This window comes from Hydra vulgaris, chromosome 11 (genome assembly GCF_038396675.1).
Source record: "Hydra vulgaris chromosome 11, alternate assembly HydraT2T_AEP".
NCBI classification, from domain to species: Eukaryota; Metazoa; Cnidaria; class Hydrozoa; order Anthoathecata; family Hydridae; genus Hydra; species Hydra vulgaris.
Genome location: NC_088930.1, coordinates 27,964,388 through 27,988,143, shown reverse-complemented (window position 1 = coordinate 27,988,143; position 23,756 = coordinate 27,964,388). Strand labels below are relative to the sequence as shown.

Below are 23,756 nucleotides of genomic sequence, written 5' to 3'. Positions count from 1 at the left end.
ACTCCTTTGGTACCAAATTTTAGATTCGCAACATTACCATAAGCTTGTTAAAAGGATAATAGTAAACTAACCTATTTCCAACACTTTTCCCCCCTCATTTTTCTGTTAAAAACTAACTAACTTCAAGTTGCTGTAACTCTTAAAGGGATGAGAATTTTTTGAAAAAAATTTACATTCTTTCCTAACTTATATTTTTAAACCTTTTTGCCAAATTTCAGCGAATTCTGTGATGTAGGGTGCAACCCCTTGCTTTTTGAAAATTTTTTACCCAAAAGCAATAAATTTAATTATATATATATATATATATATATATATATATATATATATATATATATATATATATATATATATATATATATATATATATATATATATATATATATATATATATATATATATATATATACATATATATATATATATATATACATATATATATATAGTAGAAAATAAAATGTGATTTTCACCACTTTAAGTTTCATGCTGTTGCAATCATCAGGTGAAATACAAATATAGTTTGTTCATTAAAAAATTATATACAATTGAAACTACACAGAAAAATCTATATGGAAAAAACTATTGTTACAAACGCGTGTATCTAATTTTCAGGTTTGTGGTTGCTTAATAGAAATTTATTTTCGTGACGACGTTTGGAAATTAATTCTGTTTTCTTGCTAAGTAGCTCTTCAGCATTTTTATAAAGTAAAATTATTCGAATTAATTTGGCCTATCCTAAAAAAAGCCCCTGCTTACAATACAACAAAAAAATGTTTACTTTGTTTATATGAAAAACTAATAATTTTACTTTATAATTATGCTGAAGGTACTAAATAAAAAAACAGAACTAATTCCCAAATGTCGTCACGAAAACAAATTTCTATTAAGCAACCACAAACCTGAAGATTAGATACACGCAGTTGTAACAATAGTTTTTTCCGTACAAGTTTTTTCTGTATAGTTTCGATTGTATATAATTTTTTAACGAACAAACTATATTTTAAACTATATTTGTCAGTCGATGTAGCAACACTCCTCGCATGTTCAACATTCAGAATGTTTTTATTATTAAAAAAAACAACATTCCAGTCTATAAAGTTGCGATTTTGTGTTTTTTTTTAAAAAAAACAACAAAATTTAATTGGTTTTCTCAATTAAATTTAATGGTTTTTACATAAATGGTAATAATGGTTTTGTCACTTTTAAAGACAAAGAGTCGTTAAGAGCCAGTTTTTACCACAAATGATAAAGTTAGATGTCAAACTATAGTAATATATATATTTATATAAAAAAATAAATATGTATAGATAACCAGTGTGACGTACTGAAATAGCCTGTTGCCATGAGTTTCAGTACATATATCAACTATCTTATAGCCTGGTGCCACAAATGCTACATCAATTAAGAGTTTGGGCTGGGACAGCAATCTTTTCTTTCATTATTGTTTTTTTCTTCTATATACCATATATGGGTAAGCAAAAAGAGTAAGAACTTGTTGATCTATATACTCTATAGTAGTCTCTGCAATAGATAGACCTATATACTGTATACTATATAGTATATAGATCCTAATGCATTTGCAAAATTTCTTGTTCAATGTTTTAAAGTACTGCCTACAGGAAGTAACATCTTCTAATAATCTAGGTCTAGTCAAGTTCAGGATCTCCATGATCACCCTGCAGAAATGGCAAAAAAGTTATGGAGATACCGTGGTAACGGTTAAAAGGGACATGGTAATACCACAGTAGCCATAACAGATGTTAAATGTGATAATGATGAAAAGTGAAAAATAACTACCATTGTTAAAGTTTGTGTGAAATGTGAAACACATTTAAAATATATGAAAGAGTTTAGATTTAGAGATTTAAAGTTCGTTTATTTACAATTTAAACTTTTAAAACTTTGTTATATTTTATTTGTTTGCTTACATTTTAGAATTTTTATTTAATCTAATTGCTTTTTAAATCTAGCGATGGTACAAGCGGATTTAAAGCTCACATAAAATCATGGGTGAGTTGGTTATTTATTTCAGTGGTTTTTTTGGTGGTTATATAACAGCGTTATGACTGATTTGTGGACATGCAAACAAACAACAATTCCATACATCACGATTACAGTAAACTATATCAATGACCAATGGAAATTGTGCTTATACATCATTGCAACAAGATCTATGGAGAAAAAAAACGCACAGGTATTAAATCAAATTTTTTTTATTGAAAACGAGGCAATTATAGTTTTTATTTATTTAAATACTTTATTTAAACTTTCAAAATAATTATTTCAACTATTTCACAAAGCTTTTATCATTATTATTGTTAATTTCAATCTAGTATTTTTTAAATTTTAATTAACATTTAATAAATATATTATTATTATTATTACATTTTAGGTGTTAACATTTAATCTTGAAATTCTTGAAGAAATTAAAGCACAGCAAACTGACAATTATTATGTGATAACAGTTCAGATGCTAAAGCTGTCTTTAAAGATGAAAGCTAGATTCCATGTTGTAAGCACAACCTGAATTTAGTTTTGGTTCATAGCTTAGAAGTAAAAGATGCCCCTGCTTTAGTTTTGGAAGTCATTAATTTTATGCAACATGCAAGGAGATAGTGGCACACATAAAACATTCAAAAAATCCACATGAACTAAAAAAAATGGTTAAACAATCTGTCTCAACCAGGTGGTTGAGACAGATTGTTTAACCAATTTTTAACCAACTCTTAACTCACTATGTTGCAATCATTGTTGACAAATATTGAAGGTATAACAACTTTGTCAGCAAGAGAACAAGATTGAAGAAAGCTTCAAAGGAAATTATTTGATTTGAATGAGATTTTGTTGAAAGATATCATGACAGTGTTAAAGCCATTTGATACAACTACTAAACGTCTTTCAGCAGACAAAAAATATACTTTGCACATTTTTGCAACTAAGTATCAAATAAAAAAAATTTGCAGGTATTCTCTACAGTATTATCATAAAAGACTTCAAAACACATTTAAATGACATGATGAAGTGCTACTTTTCAATAAATGAAATGCACAGGGTTGCAACTTTTCTGGATCCAGAGTTCAAAAGAATTGCAATTAAAATAATTACAGAAAAAGAAATTAAAGAAGCATTGAAAAGTTTAAACAGCATGGATTAGCACAGATTCTGATGATAACATTTGCTCATTTTTGGAAAAGTAAAACAGAAATCAATCCAAAAAAATCTCTATCATATAACCCAGTACCACTTGCCCTATGCCTTGCTGCTTTGTAGGGTTTCTTTTTTTAAGCAAAGCCTAGGAGAAGCAGACTCTAACTTAAACCTCTAAGCTCTCAGATAGGCTGATTTTTCAACAGCTTTAAAATATCAGAGTATTAACAGTGTCATGTTGTGCATAGATGGTGGTGTTCCTGTTAATGCTATTGGTGTGGATTGCATATGCCACATAAAGAACCTAAGCTATGACTTTAATTATTTAGCAGGACTGAGACTACTGCATAGCTGATTGCTTGGGATACCATGCTCTATTAATGAATGAGTCAAGTTCTGTTTAACTAAAACCATGCCCAAAGTACCAAAAAAAAATAAACAAAAAAACCATCACCACCACCTAATTGTAATTATATATCTTTTCACAAACGTTTGTGGTCTTTGAAGTAATTTCTATCAGTTGAGTCTATCTTCTAGCCAAAATCACCAGACTTGGTTGCTCTTTGTGAGACTAAATTCAGCTGCTTCTTCTTCAAATCTTAGTATTGATGAGTGCAATTTTTTGATTTTTGTTGTAAAATAAAATTAAAAAAAAAAAGAATTGGAAAAAAATTAAGCATATTATGGTTTTTGAACTTACTAATAACTGGTTAACAGTAATTTATACTTCAATTTAATATGTAAATTTTAAATTTAATTTATTTAATTTTAGTAAGTATTGTTTATACCATATCACTGCTGATAAAGAACTGTAAAAAAGGTCTCTAATAACATCATACAGAAAAGACTGATAACATCATACAGAAAAAGTATAACTCTCTGATAAGATTTAATTATATAGATATATAATTATATAAAATAAGATAATTATTTTTCTTCGTTTCTTTTTTATCATTTTCTGAATGAAAATTTAATGAACTTCCATTAAATTTTCTGAAAGAAAAGAGTAATTAAGAAAGTATCTAGCATGTAAAGTTTTTACATAACATGAGTAAAAAAATGAGTAAAAAAATGTAATATACGAAGTATAAGGTTAAACATGAAGTATAAGGCTTGCAAACTGCTAATTAAAAAAAAAAAATACCTTTTATTAATTGAGGCAACATTGATCTTTTCTTTAAATAATTTTCTGGAGTATTTAAACACACTGATACTGGGCCCTGTTATAAATATACTTTTTTGACAAAATTTTTATTTACAATGAAAAAATAAAACAAAAAAAAATTTATTTTTTGTTTTAATAGTTTAAAAAATTTTAGGTTTCTTAAGAATCAGAACTTACATCATCAATTTTTGTAACTTTACCTTTTGTTATTATAAATATTTTGTAAAAATATTTTCAATAAGTGATTTAAAATAATAATAATAATAATAATAATAATAATAATAATAATAATAATAACAATAATATCACACTAACTTGATCAAAACAAAGATCAAGGCTGGGATCAAATACATATTTGTATTTGACTTTGTATTTGTATTGGATAATAAGACAGGCCTAAAAGAAAGTGATTTTAGCTATATTTGTGTCGCTGAATCTAAATGTAAAGACAGTTTTTATTTATCGGATCTAGTTTTTTAGATAAATGTTTTTTTAAGGTGCAGTTACATGAAATTTACAGCTCTAACTCCATTTTGTAAAATTATAACTCACATATACAAAGTTTGGTTATTGTATTCTATATATTTGTCATATTGTCAGTTTACTGATCAGTTAATTACAGAAAAATAATCCAGGATGAGAAACAAAATGACCTTAAACTACAGTTGCGATTAGTATGTGAGATGTTGCGTGCGGAATAGATAAAAGTTAATGTCGCATGATATTTCTGTTTTGGAAAGTGTTGTTGTTAAGTTAACCTAAAGTAGATAGTTGTATTTTTGTTATTATACCTAGATAAAATGAGCTCAAGTAGAAGAAGTTGTGTGAATCACCCTGATGTGTTTTGCTACATATACGGCGAATATGTGTTAAAAGAAAACAGAAAAACAGTTGATGACTTTGTAAAGAGGGCTTATCTTGGATATTTTGATGTTAGGCTTGGTGATCAAAATGAAACCACATCAGGTCTATAAAACTTACATTTACAAGAGTGGATTACCGGGAAAAGAAAAAGTATGAAGTTCGGAGTGCCAATTGAGAAAAACCCAAAACCATTTCAATGAAAGTTATTCTAGTTAATTCCAGTAATATTTATTGCCTAGTAAATATTACTGGAATTAACGAAATAACCATAACAAGAGAAATTATCCTGATTTAGTCTCTGCAAGACGACCAGTTCTTAACTCAGAGGAAGTGTCAATCCTAACATTTCTATAGCTACCAGAGCTCTATGAGGATGAATATTGTCCTTCTGATCACCCTTCTAATACTAATAAAGGTGACAGTGATTATGAGGAGATGTCATTAGTTCCACAACATTTCAACCAATATGAGTTGAATGACCTCACCAGAGATCTCAAAAGAAGCTTCTGATTCACTTGCTCCAAGGTTGAAGGACAAAAATTTACAGGAACAGGGTACTATACATGAGAAAAGGACCTGCTACCCTACTTCTATAAAAAAGAGGATCTTGCATTTTGTCACAAAATTAGGGGACTTCTGAAAAAAATGAGTCTTCCTGAATATTTTAAAGATGATTGGCGTCTAATTATTGACAGCTCAAAGCAAAGTTTACACTGTAATCTTTAGCACAGTGGGAACAAATTTGGTTCTATACCAATTACTTACTCAACGAAAATGAAGAAGAATTGGTCTGTCATTGGTTTGGTCTTGGAAAAGCCTAAGTATCATAAACATCAATGGGTGATTTGTGTGTACCTAAAAATTGTAAACTTTTTCCTTGGACAAAGTGGCTACACCAAATATCCTTGCTTCATGTGCCTCTGGGATAGCAGAGACTTAACATACCACTGGGTTAGAAAAAAATGGCTTTAGAGAAAACATAGACAATAAGCAAAAGAGTGTCATTAACGACGCCTCAGTCGAATGGGAGAAAAAATTATTTTGCTTCCACTTCATATCAAGCTGGGCTTTGTGAAGCATTCTTAAAGGCTCTTGATAAAAGCGGATCATTTTTTGAATATGTAGGGGAGAAGATGTCACAGTTAAGTATGGTAAAAATTAAAGCAGGAATATTTGACAGTTCACAAATAAGACAACTTATTAATAACTCTGCCCAGGGCTTACTTAAATTATACCGCCTGATTTGTTGCATTTTCCGTAAAAAAATTAGGAGGGTAGTTTTTTTTACGGCTTATGTATAAAAGCTTGAGCTCTTGTTATGGTTAAGAGTCCTGATTGCATTATAAATGTTTTATTCTTGTAAAATAAAAACTATAGAATGTTTTGTTAAAATAGTTAAAAAAAAATTTGATTTTCTTTGAGTAATAACTTTATTTTTGCTGGATTTTTCACTAACTGATTGCTTGCTTCAGTTAATTCCAACAGAATACTGAGATGGGCTTTCAGATAGCTATATCACATATATCAACATGCTACTATAAATAACCTTACATTTTGCTAAAACTACCCACAACTCTCCATAGGAAATAATTTTAAAAAAATAAATAAAGGTTTGTAATTTTGTATTTATTATAACTGCAATTATTAGAAATAAAACATAGATTTTTCTTAGCAATATTTATGCTGCAAAACAATGTTTTGCAATGTAAATACTCTATTATGCTATATGTTTCAAACATGCAGCAATTAAAATGCAAAAAATCAGGCCATTTATTTACAATAGGCCAAGAAATATTAGGCATGCAAACTGTTTTTAAGTCAATGGCTAATTCAAGGCAGAAACTTAATACATCTAATTAACTCACCAATGCTGCTGTGAAAGGTGATAAAAAACCAATACTTTATAGAGATATTGCAAACTGTATTGAATTTGATCAAAATGTAATTTTTTACATTAACCAAACAAACTTCTCATGCTCTAATTACAACACTACAACCAACTATATCTCTTATGAATTATTTGCTTAATGAAGGCTATACATTTGTTCTTACCTCCAGTTAACAAAGTGATCCTTTGGAGCTAGATTTTAGTAAAATGACCAGTGGTAGACTTGTAAGTCTTTTTGAAATATGCAATAGTGAAAAGATTTTTACAGAAGCGATAATCACAAAACATGGGGAATCTAGTATAGATCTCGCATTGTTTATAAAATTTTTTGTAATAATTTGCAAAAAAAAATTACATATTCAGTCACGTGAAAAAACTCAAAAAAATTTCAAAGACCAAATAAATATTCCTAGCTAAAAGGTGTTTCTTTTAATTTCAATTATAATAATTACAAAATTACAAACCTTTGATTTTATTTTCAATGGAGAGTTTTAGGCAATCTTAGCAACATGTAAGTTTATTTTTAGTAGCATGTTGATAACTATCTATTACCTATTTCAGCACTTTTTTTTAATTTGGTTATTTAGGTGCCTTAAAAAGACCTAACGGTCTTGTCACAGAGCACCGCAAAAGTGCATTTAACTAGGAAGTTCATGCCTCTTTCCTTACCATGACGCAAAAATATGTCCAGAGTTTGTTTCGAACCTGGATCTCTTGCTTCTAAAGCAAGCGTTCTAACCACTGCGCCACGGCCGCATATTCTATGTGATTAGAATAAACTGAGGCAGGCAATCAGTTAGCAAAAAATCCAGCACAAAAGAATGTAAGTACTCAAAGAAAATCTAACTATTATTTAATCATTTTAATAAAACAAGAATAAAAAATTTATAGTGCAAACATGACTCTTAACCATAACAAGAACTTAAGCTTTTATACATATACAACTTTTATATATATAAAAAAATGGCCACTTAATTTTTTACGGAAATTGCAACAAATCATGCCGTGTAATTTAAGTAGGCCATACTCTGCCTAAAGAATAAGGCTGAGCGAAAAGCCTGAACTTCATTTGTTGCAGTTGCTAGAAAATTTCTAGGCAAACGCAAAGATAAAAATTATGTTGATCTGGTGAACAAGATGCTTAGCAGTTTTAAACTCATTGGATGTATTATGAGATTTAAGATGCATTAAGATTTCACCAAAATATTAAAACTATGGAAGACCGCTAATAAGGATGATGGGACACACACATAATGGCAGCTTACTGCAAAAAATTATATAGAGACTATTCCAAAATACATTCAAGAATGTCATGGAAAAGAAGTTTCCAAATTGTTTAGTGACTATAGTTTGTTTCATACATATTCTTTTTATTTATCTTTGTATATAATAATTATATATAATAAAGTGTAATATAGTATATAACTACATATTTGTATAATATAATAATATATTTTTCTTGTAAATTACAATAACAATATAAAGTAAGAGTTTATTTTTTTTATTTTTTAGTAGAAATGTTTTGAGATATTAACTATTTTCATTGAACTTTTTATTTAAATTAAGATCAAATCTATTATTTAAAATGAAAATTATTTAAAGATTTAAGTAATAAGTAAAGTTAGTTTAAAGTTTGATGTGTTTAGTAAGCAATTGTATATTTCATAAAAATACTATGTAAACTATTACTTTTAATTTTATATATATTAAATAACTAAATTACTATATGTGTAGTGTTAATCTAAAATTAAAAATATAAATTACTTTATGTTTATTGTTATTGTGGCCCTGAGGATCAGGGTGGGCAAAAACCTGGTTTTTCTTGAAAAATTCACTGGGCTGGGTTTTTTTTAATAAAACCCAGCCAAGTGGGTTTTTTTTGGGTAATTTTGGGTTTTTTTTTTTTTTTTTTTTTTTTTTTTTTAGATTATTCACCTCCCCAAGGCCCGAGGGGGGGCCACTACAGTCGAGGAGGCTACTCTTGTTTTTTTTTTTTTTTTTTTTTTTTTTTGTAGTTGTTATTCGTGGTACAACCCTCTCTCAACTCTTTAACTCCGAAACACGAACCTTTCCGAGCAAGGCCGCTGCGCGGAGAAACTAAGTTTTATTGGGTAAATTTGGGTTTTTTTGGGGTTTAATTTTTAATTTATATCTGTTAAACTTTTTTTGCTTTTTTGTGTAATGATATTGAAAATTAGTATAATTTTCTACTTTAAACTTTATTTAAAATATCTTTTACATAATTTTATTTAATAATTTAAAAAAAGTAGTTTTCAAATTATTTTAAAAAAGATTTTTAAAAATAATTTAAAGTTGTAATAGAAAAAAAAAATTTCACGTTAAATCTATATGTATTGATTTATTTTAAACTTGTTTTTCTGCACATTGGCCTTGTTCATAAAGGTTCGTGTTTCGGAGTTAAAGAGTTGAGAGAGAATTGTGACCACCATAAGGTAGGCTCCTCAACTGTAGTGGCCTTCTCAGCCTTGGGAGGTGAATAACATAAAAGATAAAAAAAAATTTCAATCAATAAAAATATTTGAATAAAAATTATGACAATGTATTTCCAATTAATAATCCAAATATTAGTAAATCTACTCTGATAGCTGTTTTTGTTGGTTATAATAATTAATAATAATAGTTAATAATAATTTAGTTAATAATAATAGTTAATAATTAATTTAGTTAATAATATAATAGTTATGTTAATGTTGATTTTAATAGTTCATAAAATTATAAAATATCTTTTAAAAAATCCAATAAAACCCATATTGCCTGGTTTTTGTTGTGTTTTTTTAAGCGGGTTTATTGGGTTTTATTGGGCAGGTTTTTTGGGGTGGATTATTTAATGCCAACCCTGCTGAGGATGGAGTTTCACCATTTGTGCGTATGTGTGTGCATGTTCATATATTTTGTACTTTGCATTTTTTTACTGAGTTTGCTCTAAATAAATGTATATTTTTTTTCATATGCACATTTATATAATTACACACATGCCCTTCGTTTTAAAAATTTCATGTGCATTGAGTATCATTTTTTATGCATTTTCTTTTATTGCAGTTATAGTCCTAATAGCTTGATATCATTATAAACCATTACCTATGGTCATATTACAGTTATATGTGATGTTATATGTGAAACTAACACTTGATTGAAATAAGAGAAACAAAGACTCAATTGAAGTAGGAGAAACAAACACTGCAAAAAAAGATTTAAGTAAATAACAATTTATACAAAAAGAATTTTAGTTTATTATGTAACATAATTTTTTTTTAAATTCACAACCCCCCCCCCCCCAAGGCCAAGAAGGCCACTACAGTTGAGGAGGCTACTTTTGTACCCTCTCTCAACTCTATAACTCTAAAACACAAACCTCGACGAACAAAGCCGCCGCGGGGAGAAACAAGTTGAGCACAGTACTACCAGGGATGTGGTGGGAATCAAACTCGGAACTTCTCACTTATGAGGCGAGCGCTCTACTACTACACCACTACCACATTTAATGTCTCTACCACTAACAAGTTTGATGCAACATAAGTTATATCATACCTGTTTAATGTCTCTACCACTACCAAGTTTGATGCAGCATAAGTTACATCATACCTGTTTCACAACCCACTTTTGTTGTTAAACAATTTGTGTCAAAAGAACTTTTAATTAATAATTAGTAATAACTGTTATAATAATTAGAAAAAATATATATAAAATAAGACAAGTTACCAATGTTTTCTTTTCTTTTTTGATAGATTTTATTTCATTCTTTACACTGTCATTGAATACTGATTTATATCTAGAAAAAATAGTCAAACAAACTGAATAAATCAAATAAACATATTTGAAAATTTATTAATAATAATGAGTGACAAACCTGTCCTGGATTTTGACCAAGGCAGGGTTTTTTAAAACAAATGGCGAATTTGTAGTCAGGGTAAATTTAATACTAATGAATGTTTTTGTTTATTGGGTGTGTAAACTTTCTAGATTAAACTTTCAGGAGAAGCAACCCACCACAACAAAATTACTATGTTATTATTAATTTTAATAGTAATAGAGAGAAGAGACTTAACTAACTTTTTACTAAACTATTTTAATAGTAATAGAAAGAAGAGACTTATTGTATTGTACTATATATTTTCTCAGATATCTTAGCCTAAATGTTCCTAGCAGCCTAAAATGTTCCTTTTTTTACCAAATCCACCATTATGGATTTTGTAGTTGTACTTTTTAATGAACAATTTATGATCCAGTGGAAGAATGTGGTTACAATTTGGTACCTGGCCATTTTTGATGGTGTTGAATTCAAAAATGAAGAGAAAATAATGAAATTTAAATTATTTGATAGTTATCTTTAACATTTATAATATTATGCCATTATGAAATTTAGACAAAAAATTTCTTTTTTTGGCTTCCATTCTCAATTATAGAATTTATAGCAATACTTTTTGTGTGAACAATTTAAGTTCTAGAGGAGGAATATGACTGAAAATTGGTACCTGACCATTTTTAAAGGTGTTGGATACAAAGATGAAGAGAAAATAACCCAATTCTTAATATTTGAGAATAATTTTTTAATTTTAAAATATCAACAGTCAAACTTTTAGTTTTGTAACCATGGTTTACATTTCACTTATTTTTGGTGTTTAGGTCTCTGAAATAAAATAACAAAAATTATATTTCTTTGCATATTTGCATATTTATAATCAATATTTTCAAAAGTATACATGAAAATATAATTTACAATACATCACATTGAAAATATAATTTCTTTATTTATTAATTATAATAATTTAACTTAACATTATTACTTAATGTCTAATAGTTAACTATTATTTCAAAATATTGGTTGTATGATCAAATTTTAGGTTGCATGCTCAAATGTTGTGTAAAAAAATGAGAAACTAAAATGCAAACTTTTTTGAAAAATAATAAAAAACCTGCTTTATTGAAAAAAGCTCAAAAACAAAAATGAAAAGGAATAACCAAATGTTACTAAAATTAAAGTTGATATCATTTAAATAATGAAAGTAAAATATTAATAAACTTTCACTGACAAGATAAAAGCTGTTCAAATAGACTTTCATCTTCTTTTGAGATGTGGTACTGGCACTCAGAAGATATTGACAGTGTTTTAACAAGAGAAATGATATTCATTCTTGGCACCCAGCAATTATCATCCCACTTTGACCAGTAGTACGACCGACTTGGATAATGTGGATGCATAAACTTTACCATAAAATCATCATTCTTTTTATCAACTTCAGCAACCTTACCAAGCCAGTAAAATTTGTTGTATTTGCAAAATAGGTAAATATATTCAATTTTAATAGTTTCATATTTATGTTTATCGAGGAAGTCAAATGTTAGAGAAAAATTATCATCATCTGATACCCTTTTCATTTTATTATTGAATGAAAAGAAGGTATAAATTGATGGAAACTTTTTGTCCCAGGAATAGTGGTTGCTATTAAAAGTCTATCAGTAAGTTTGTATCTTACTAGCTCTGTTTCTTTAGCAGTGATGTACACAAAAATAATCCCACTGATTGGTATTTGACAGTATTCAAACCTTACTTGAGAAAACAGTATTTGACCTGTGGTTGGACTTAGCAAGCTAACAGTTGCAACAAACCTTTTAACAGTGCCACCTATTCCATTGCATGAAGATTTGTCATGGCTTGTTGCAAAGAAATTCCAAATGCAACGAACAGAAAAATCTTGAGCATGACATAAATTGTAAAAATGTTTGCAGTTTTATACTGCCCTGCACAGCCATCCAAAAAATAATGAACTTTGGTAATTGTGGGACGAAGGCAAGTTTTAATATGATTAATAGTTTTGTGCATAACTTCATTGATAAATCCAACATCATGATTCAAATCATCTGAAATTACAAAAAAAGAATATATTTCCAATTCCACTTTCTTGTAGCAGATGACAACAGGATGAAGAAAATATTGACTCTTGCTCCAATGGTAGGTCTGTATCCGCCAGTACAACAGCCTCATCAATATTAATTGCTTCTTTGAGATGCTTTTGCTATTGTGATTTTGCTATAAATGAGATGTAATTTTATTATGTCTTTTACACAGGAGCTTTATGAATTCATTAAATGGAAGTTTAATCGTTAATAGTTCAGTTCTATCTGTCACTGTCCACTGTTTGAAATCAACTGACTGTTCATTTTCCTCACTGTCATATTGTGTCACATCATCATTTTGTGTTAGATACTGCTGAAAATAATATGGGCAGCTTGTATGCTAGGACAACTACTGCATTTATGAATCATGCAAACTTTCGATTTTCTGCTGCAGACAATCTTTTCAGTGATTTCATGGGAAGATGTTTCAAGTCCTACAGCACTCAACATCAATTTGACATTTTGGTGTATTGTACACACACAAACAGAATGTGTATCTTTTGGACCAGCAAGAATGCACCATTTAGGCAAAAGACTGCAAAATTTAGAAAATCTAATTTTATGGTGAGGGTACTTTATTCTTAATGCCACATAGCTCCTTTAAGTTACACAAAATTAATTTTTTTGACATGTTTTTTTTTTCTCTCTCAACACTTGAACAGTATTTTTTACCTGGAATTTGCCTTGAATACTTATTGTCACAGTAAAAAAGCTTCACAAGTTCAATAACATCTTTGCTAATTTGATGCCGTTCAACCAGATCAGGGTATGCTATGATACCATTTTGGTTGCGTAAAAACTTTGCATTTTGAATTTTGTGTTTCGAAACTGAAAGCTCTTTTGCTGCTTTTCTGATAGAGCAAGATTTTGGGGTCAATGTCAAAATATGAAGTTACTGCCTGTTAGAAACTTTAAGTTTTTGTTTTATGCATTTAATAAGAAAGTCTAGATCGCCAGCTTTGATTTGAATTTTCTTTAGAACTTCATTGTTGTTTGATGCAATAAGATCAGATTTGGTGACATCCAGAGCAGTCACAAGTTTCTTAATAACTGCTTCTTCAACAAGTTTCTTAATAACTCTTCTTTTCACTATTTTCTCTACATTTTTAAATTCTGCATCCTCAAAAATGGTCACGTACCAATATTTAGCCACATTCTTTCACTAGATCTTAAATTATTCATTAAAAGATAAAACTACCAAATCCATAATGGTGGATTTGGTAAAAGAAGGAACACTTTAGGCTGAATTTCAAAAAATCATAACTTTTGAATCGCTTGGATCTGGGAGCTCAATCTGATCTTATTGCACCAAACAATTTTACATTTTTTTATGTTACATTGATAGGTACCACTGGTTGAAATTTGAAAAAAATCTGTGAGGGTGACTGAAAAATTTTAATTTTTTGTCCCACTTTTACCTTGAATTACCCTTATTGATACAGCTTTTAAATAAATTTTTTTGAACAATTTGTTAGTTTTATTTATTTAGTATTATATTATTTCACTGCAGATCAATTAGAAAAGACACTATACAAAACTAAATTTTTATTATACAACACTTATTAATTTGAAAAAAGTTTAGAAAAAAAAGTGTTGCCGGCAATGACATTATTTTTCAATTTCTTAGTAAATTTACATTTACTAGTAGTATGCTACTGTTATTTATTATACTTTCGTTAATTTATGATTTTTGCAACAATGTAATTTTGAGACTTAGATAATGTATAAAATAGCTGTTAGCCAGAAATTCTGTCATGTGTGGTACAATACCAACAGAGATGTATAATGACAAAGTAGAAAAAATAAAAAATATTTCATTAACACTACTTCTTATTGAAAAAAAGATGGGAAAAGAAGAAAGCTATTGAGTATTCCATTTAAAAACTGTTCAACAATTCCTAAAAACTATTTCACATAATTTTTTAGTTAAAAATTTTTGTTTGGTTCAACCAGTTCAACCAACCTTAGAACCAACATTAGAACTAAAAAAAAGTAAAAAACTATTATAATAAATATTTTTATATTAAATGTTGAAATACAAAAGAGCAGAAACTGAGCCAACAAAAATAGAAAATTAAAGTAAAAAACTAGATCTAACAAATAAAACAAATATAAATAAAGAGGAAAAGTATTATAAATATCAAGAAATAAATTCTGCAACAGCTTTTATTAGGTTTCATTTGACACAGTGCTTATATTATTTTGATATTGTGACCAATACCATAAAAATTCCCTATAGAGTAACTCTCCAACTTATTCAGATATAAATAATAATGCAAAGAGGTGCAACTTTATGACGATGGGACAGTGGCTCAGGCTCAAAGTACCTTTTTTTTATTCCTCCAAGTAGCTAGAATCTATTAAAAATAAGTTTATTTATTTATGTTCCTTGAGATTCAATGCCATGCTGAATCTATTATAAGCCTATGTTGATTACAGTTTCTTTAAGCCATATTATACAAGTTTATCAAGTTTGTTCTTAAAGACTTATACAGTTTTTGCAAAAATGATCTCTACTGGTTATAACTGTTTACCAAAAAATTTTCTCTTGGTTTGTTGCTTTTTTTTAAGCTCAATATCAAAATGTGCTTTATGATCTCTATTTTCAGCTGCATCATATGCCGAAATTGTATTAACTACTTTTGGTTTTCGATACCAATATACTTTAGCCAATTGATGAAAAAATTTCGTAACTTTGAATCATCTCTTATTCTTCTTGTTTTTAAAGTAGTTCAATATTTAAAGTTTTTTAACCTTCAAATGGTAAATGCCTTAACTCTGGAACCAATTTAGTTATTAACATATCAAACATGTTTATTATTAAATGGGTAAGAAAATATAGATAATATAAATTGTTTAACAAATTGTTGTTTAATTGTACCTACTATAATATTTTCTCATTCACTATATGTTCGAAACATTCGTCAGCTGACTTGCCATAAAATAAATTAACCCAATTGACAGCATTAAGATATTTACGCAAACCTAAGACATTTAGGCAAATATATATATATATATATATATATATATATATATATATATATATATATATATATATATATATATATATATAATCCTTGCAGTGATCAAACTATGATCACTCCAAGAATTAAATATATAAGAGGATGAGAATATGTGTGATGTAACAATAGATGTGGAGGTTTTTCATAGGACAGGGATTTATTGAATTCCCTTTTAGGGAATCTTTTGAGGGTCCCATTTAATTTAAAATCAAAACTAGAGGGTCCCTTTTTTTACAAAACAAAAGAAACCTTCTAACTTTTTCTACCTTAAAAGTAGCTTCATGTTCTCATAAGATTCTTTTATTTGAGGTACAATACAAAGCATTATCAATCTGTGAACTCCTACTAACTTTATTTTTTGCTAGCTGTACCCCCTTCAGAATACAAGGATTTTTGTATAAGAGAAAAGTTCAGTCACCCAAAGTGCATTATTTCTTCAGTTTCATCCTTGGTCAATTCATAATCTAGATCTAGTTGATAACTCTCTGGTAAAATTGTTGCACAAATTTTTAAAAAGCCCTGGTCTTTATCACTCTTTACCTAAAGTAAACACTTTTATTTCTGAAAAATTATATTAAAAATTAGTATAAATACACAACATAAAATAACAGTAATACCTTTTTCATTAATCTCTCTAGCTAACATAAAGACATTTAAAATTTCTCATGAATCTGCCAAATAAATAACTGTTTTACTTTTCTTTAGAGTCACCCTCTATATCAAACATATCTTTTGTAATGTGATATAAACTACTTAAAGACTTATCTGATGCTTTTTTTTTGTTGATATGCAAACAGTTTTAACTACATTAGTTGTACTAAAATTAGTAAATTTCTCCATGACATTTGAAGGTATTCAAGCGCCTGAAATTCATTCTAGTGTTTACTTAAAAATTCAACTTTATAGGCTATATCAGGTTTTAAAACCTGATATAATCAATATGAGGTACCTGATATAGCCTATTCCAGGTTTTAAAATCTGACATATTCACAACTATAAGTTTTTTGTAAAAAAAATGGTTGGTTTGAAAGTGGTTTTAAAATCTTGGACGAACAACTACAATTTTAATTTTAGCTGATTTTTAATCTACAAACAATGTTCTTAAAGAATATCCAAGCAGTTTTTGTTAACATATTTATCAACTTTGAATTTTTTAAATGCCAGTACGTGCATCATTATAAATAAAGTTTGAATAAAGCAAATAGAGAGCAAATACAACTAAGAGCTGCATTTTGTTACTACTATGTGGAGGTACAACAAGAATAGTAATACCATTACACTTTGCAAGATTGAAACCTTTTATAAAAAAGTGGCTTATCAAATATAAATAAAGATGAATTTTCATTTGATGAGAATATTTTTGATACAAAATGCTGAACTACTTCCAGATATATTTTCTGTATTCCTCAATCCAGTTGGGTTTGCAAAACCGAGTTCCAGATGATGCATTATTTAGCATAAACATACTTTTTTTGTTTGGAATTGCAGGTATGGAAAAACCTAAGCTGTTTTTAAAAAAACACTTTGTCACCAAAGTTTTACATTCTCTGCTTGTTACAGACCTAACTTGCTCGATGCCTGTTTTGGTAAAAATTTTGTTGTACATATTTGTACAGAGGTGGTAGCTGTTTCATTAAGATTCCTAATATAAAAATTGATCACTAAAATTTGGTACTCTTAAATACAATGCTTCTAAATCAGAAAAAAAAACTTTTGTACATTGTAAGTATTGAAAGATGCCTATTTTGACAAAGAGCATTATAAAATAAATGCATCTATTCTATTTAAGTTTTTTTCTCTTCCATCCAGATACTAGGAACTTTTATTTTATTCATTATAGCTTTATCAAAAGCCATAGATCTTAAATATACAGCATACTGTCCATAATATACTTGAAAGCAGGTAACAATATGTTGCTTAAAAAGAATTTTTTGTTCTTTGGTAACTATTCTTCTTGTAGCAAAGTTAGGTTTCATAGTAATGAATTCTGCTTTTTTTCTCTTTTTTTTCAACATACATGTATACATAATGCAACATACATGTATACATAATAAAACGCACTTAAAATTTTTTAGTTATAAACTAATAATTCACATCTACTATGCAGGAGACAGGGTTTGGGTTAAATATGTATTTGTATTTGAATTTGTATTTGGTAGTCATGGGCTAAATTAATGTATTTGTATTCTTACTGTATTTGATTAAAAAATTTCCTAAATATTTGTATTTGTATTTGATTGAAATGTATTTGTAATTCCGTAAGCTAGGTTGACCCTTTTTTTTTTTAGAAAAAAAGAGTTTTTTTTTTTTAAAAGACTTCATTTTATATTTCTATTTAATCTACCATTTTATCAATATTGTATTAAAAAAATTGTTTCAATTTTTCCAGTGGCATATGAAAGGTGGAGCAATATAGACAGGCTGACCCGCATGGTACTATTTTAAGGGCAGCAAATTTATTTTAAGAAATTCTAAAACTTATATGTTTTGCATCCCTATACAAATACCATAACCCATTGACATTTTGTTTTAGAAAGCATCAAACTAGTTATTATAATGGGAAATAATATCTTCAATTTATATTTTTAACTGCAGTGACGTAAATTGTGCGTGTCTTTTATCTCTGAGATTTTGTCATTAAGAAAGCTTGTCTCTAAGAGGTCACCAAGAAGATTACGGCAATGAAGATCAAGTTGAGACTACAGGAAGTAGAGTATATTTTTTAAAAATAGTTTATTGGCAAATAGTTCATTGGCAAATAGTTGTTGGCAAATAGTTGTTGGCAAATAGTTGTTGGGAAAATATGACGCTATGCTGCGGAAATACATTCTAAGAACCAAACTGGTAAAAAAATCTTACTTGTCAGCTATCATTCAAAACAAGTTTATTGAAATTTTGGGGAAAATATTGATGTTTGACAGCATCGCTGATACTCCTCATGAAAATCAAATCAGTCAAGTTTTATGCTATGTTAGGATTAATGGAAACTAAGTGTACCTTGTGGAATCCTTTGTTGATTTTGTTGACACAAAGGGAAAAAATGCTGAATATATTTCAACTATGATATTTGATAAATCAGAAAGTGATGGAATAGATATTCAAAATTGTAGAGGACAAACATGATAATGTTGCTTTGATATCTGGTCACCTAATTGGTGTTCAGATCCTTGTTAAAGAAATCAATTGCAAAGAAGAATTTGTTGCATGTACAAAACATTCACTAAGTTTAGCAGGTGTGCATGCTGTTGTATATTTGGTTACATTTTCAGAACTATGATTTTTTCTAAACCTAAAATACAAATATTTGTATTTGGAAAATAAGAAATTGCTGCTGTCAAAGCCAATAATGTCCTTGGAATCTTAAAACACACCTTCTTTAACAAAAACACCAAAATATGGAAAAAGCTTTACACCACCTATTTATGTCCACATCTCAAGTTTACAGTTTACCCTTTGTTGCCCGTACCTTGAAAAAGATACAAATACCATAGAATGCATCCAGCATTGAGCTAACAAAGTGTCGCATGAAATGAAGCACTTTGACTACAAGACGAGATGCATCAAACTCAGTCTTGCCTCTCTACTCAATAGAAATTTATACAGCGACCTCATCCAAACATAAAAAATTGAGAACAACATCGACTTAGTTAGCTGGCATATTGCTCTATTTAACACCCCACCAAGTTACAAACATTGCAAGCGCCTTCATTGTGAAATGGACAACAATTGCCTTGTTTATTTTAACTTCTTCAATAATCGCTTCAATAATTGTCAGTGCTATCAGAATTCAAATAATTGAATTAATTCTTGGAAAAATAATGGATCTTAAGATAATTCTGTATTAGTGGTTTACAAAAAGCTGATGATTAATTTAAGTATCCAATAACACCAGATATGCATTGGAGTCCAATTAGTAACGTTATTGCTAAATTACATATGCCTGAGGTTAAAAATACTTTAAGGTTTTACTCCTTTTATATTTAAAAAAAAAAAAGAAATGATTTATCACAGATTTATTGTTTTCAATTATCATTAAAATCTATTATAAAATAAAAACTAAATCTAACAGTAAAAGTTTTTATAACTATTATTTGATTTCTATTTAAGAATCTTTATTTATTTTTATAGTAAAATATTTAAATTCTACCAGGAAGTTTTTAGATTTATATTGATTGATTTGCGTAAAACATTTCGCTGCACATTTTTTTGTGATGATCTTTTAAAAATGAAAAAAAATTCTCAATTTCCATGTATCACGAAGTAAAATGCTGTGTTAAAATCTAACATTTAAACATGGTTGTTATTTTTTATCAAGAAATTTTTATTCATTACTTGATAAAATTTATTGTTTAAAACTTTTACTTTTAGAACTTGAGAACTCAGGTATACAAATAAACATTTCTTTTTTTAAGTAAATACTTATAATCAGCTACACCTCTTACATAGGCCAATAGGCAGGTTGGAGGGGTACTAGTTTCCAACAATCCTTTTAATCCCAATAATTAGAAATTACAACATAACAATTTGAAAATCTATTCATTAAATAGTTAGACCTAACAGTCTTATTTGCTGTTAAAATTAGACTAATACAAAGTGTTATAAAAATTAATGATCATAACAGCTAAAATTAGACTTTTTAGGCAAATGGAAAAAATACTTTTAAATATATTTAATTACTAAAATGAAACAAGCTGCTTATACTTGAGTTTAAAATTTTGCTATAATGCCATTCAATAGTGTTTATATGGCAATAATTTCTAAACCATTGCACTTGAAGTCTGAAATTGCAGATTTAATCTATTTATATAATAGGCATGATATGTAAAAATCAGAAAAACCAGAGATGTCCCAAGAAGTTTTCTTTAAATTAGTTAAAATACAATGAACTGATCCCATATTTATTTTATAGCCATACAGTAATTACAATTTAAATAAAATAAAATGGTTTTTTATTTTAGGTCTGGGTGGAAGTGGAGCCACTGACATTTTAGCTGAAGTGAAAATAATGAATTTACTGCTAATATATATGCTAATCTAGTAAAATACTTGTGTAACTTTTCTAAATAATGTGTACTACTTTTAAAAGAAAATTCAAGAACTAAATATTCATTGATACGTTAATATGCGAAACCACTAAACTCCAAAATATTATTTACTACACTTTATATGCGGATAGGTAATATCTAGGAAATTTAACAAGCTTTTTAAATTAAAAATGATAGTTAAACAGTCAAAAATTAATAACAAAAACATTAACTTTTCAGGACCTCAGTGGACCTTGCCCCCTAGATATGCTATAGAGCAGTAATGTAATTTGTAAATAAATAGAATATCATATAATAAAATTACTAATTTTTAAGTAACTAACTTAACTAATTAGTGGTTTCAAGTTATATAAACTGTTTAAAATTTTAAATTTGCATCGGCTACTCACGTTAAAAATTAAAATAAAATAAAAAAAATCTTCGTAACTATTGCAGTTAAACAGTAATAGTTTCGAAAATAACTTTTTACGATTAAAAAAAATACGCAATGAAACAGCCTGTTTACTGTACGTATTTTTCAATAATCATATATCATGCCTTTTAGACTTTGATTTGTTCTCAGGTGTCTTTGGAATAAGTTTGTAGATAGATTCTTCAAGTTCTTCTTCTTTTTTTTCATAAGCTACTGGCAACATTTTTTAAAGTATACTATTACAATAAAATTAGCTACATTATGATTTCTTAAAAACTCTCTGTAAAATGTTACTATGACAACTAAACGAAGGATGTAACCAAGTAAAAGTCACGGGACAGCCTAAAAAGCCGAATTCGAAAACGCCAAAAAGCCGGAAAAAAATGGCGTAATAACTTATGGTAACCATAATAAAAGGAAAGCAAAAAGGTAGGTACCCCCAGATATTTTATAGCGCATTTGGCTTTTGCTTCTGCTTTTTTGAACTTTCGTAAATAATAATGGAAACAGAGACGAAGCAAAAACTAATATTTATAAAACTATTTTTAGATTTACCTATATTTTACGGGTAAAAATAATTAACTAATAATACTTTGAAAATTTAATTGGATTTATCAGCTTGCTTGTGCAATTTTTATGAGGGTATTCGCTTGCATCAAGCAATTAAATAACCGCCTAAAAAATTTCACAAGCAAGTTGTGTTAAAAAAAAAACAAAAAAATACTTGTTGTGTAAGAGAACCTACCGGTACACTACAACAGTTTTAAGCAAACTTGGTCTTTGATTCAAACAGAGAAATATCTCTTTTGATATCATTTATTGTTACACGAAGTTGGCCATTACTATATGTGAGCCTAAAATTTATGTAAGTTGAAATCCTTGCACACGGGTAACATTGACGCTAAATAATCTTAGAAAACCCCCACTAACAATAAGCGCCTTCTACGAGTCTTTTTAGGTATACAGCTTTTGCGATGTTATACAAACCAAAATAATTTGAAACGTTGCAAATGATTAAACAAAATTTATCTTTTAACTTTTTTGGTTTTATTAAACAGTTCAAGACTTTTTAGAAAGAGTTTTTTTATAACTTCTGGTTTTGAATCAAATCAAATACTCTATTAAACAGAAAAAAACCTCATTCAATCTCTGAAGTACTCACTCAAAAAGATTCCGGAGTATGCCCAAAGGCTTTAAAATCGCAACTTAACAACAAAACTTGCAAAAAATTAAAATGGTTCTTTGTTAGAATTTGTTTATATGTTAGAATCTAACAAAAAAATGTGTTTTTTTTTTTATAAGTAAAGTATCAAATAAAAAGTTTTGAGCGCTAAAAAAAGTGCATGCTTTGGGAATGCTGTTATTTTCCTCATATGTGCAATAGTGGTTGTCAATAGGGAGACCTAAAAGGAAAAAGTAACTGCGCTACACCCAAAATTTCGGCAGGACGCAAAAATTTTGGTTTGGTGTCCTTTTTTTTTCGCCAGAAACTTGAAAGTTTTTTTATTATTATTACTTAGGTGCTCCAAAAAGCCCTAAAGTTCTTCTCACAAAACACCGCGATGAAGCATTTTATCAGAAAGTTCACGCCTCCTTATCTACCAATGACGGTTATTGGGCTAGAGCTGTTAAACAAGTAACAGTTATACTGCTACATAAAGGTTTACCAAAAAAAGTAAAACTCTTTTTTTATGTAGTTGTGAGGACCGACAGAAAAAAAAGTAAAACAACTAAATTATTGAACAATAATATAATAATCAATAAATATATTTCAAAGCTCTATTATTTATCAAATTCTCAAAATTTTAGAAATAAAATCAAATATAAAATGAGAATTTAAAAATTATTGGCTGTATCCTGAAGAGTCGTATTACGTTTTTAGAAAGAGTTAGTAATTAAGGAGATGATTTTTTTTGTACCTATACTGTTACTTTCTAAATTAATTGATAATGTTGACTTCAGGAATAAAAAAAGAGTTTCTTAAAATAAAAAACACATACAGTGAGCAAAAAAATTAATCATGCAGCCAATAGAAATTAATAAAAATGCATTTTTCTCAAAAAGTATAAACTTTTTTGAAAAACTAATTTCACCAAAAGATAGCGCTTAAAAAATACATTAAAAATCATATGTTTGAAAATAAAAAAATTGAACTTGTTATATTTAAAAAAATAAAAAACTAACTTGATTGAAAATTTCTGACAAAAAAAATAATCATACAACAAGAAAATTCGAATGGTAAGTTTCAAAAATTATATTATATTTAATTATATTATTTATTTATATTAATTTAAACTAT

The 23,756-nt window shown here is 28.1% G+C and overlaps 1 protein-coding gene across 2 annotated transcripts in view; it reads right to left on the bottom strand.

Moving 5' to 3' along the window:
- Positions 1-21,770, bottom strand: part of LOC100206807 (enkurin) — a 30,665-nt gene extending 8,895 nt beyond the window's left edge. For both annotated transcript variants that reach the window (XM_065810659.1, XM_065810658.1), the window contains exons 1-3: positions 21,583-21,770; positions 10,782-10,851; positions 4,289-4,364 (exon numbers count right to left, since the gene is read on the bottom strand). In XM_065810659.1, coding sequence (XP_065666731.1) covers positions 4,289-4,364; positions 10,782-10,851; positions 21,583-21,680 — 244 coding nt within the window. In that variant the 5' untranslated portion in view covers positions 21,681-21,770. The remainder of the gene's footprint in view (positions 1-4,288; positions 4,365-10,781; positions 10,852-21,582) is intronic.
- Positions 21,771-23,756: the final 1,986 nt, after the last annotated feature.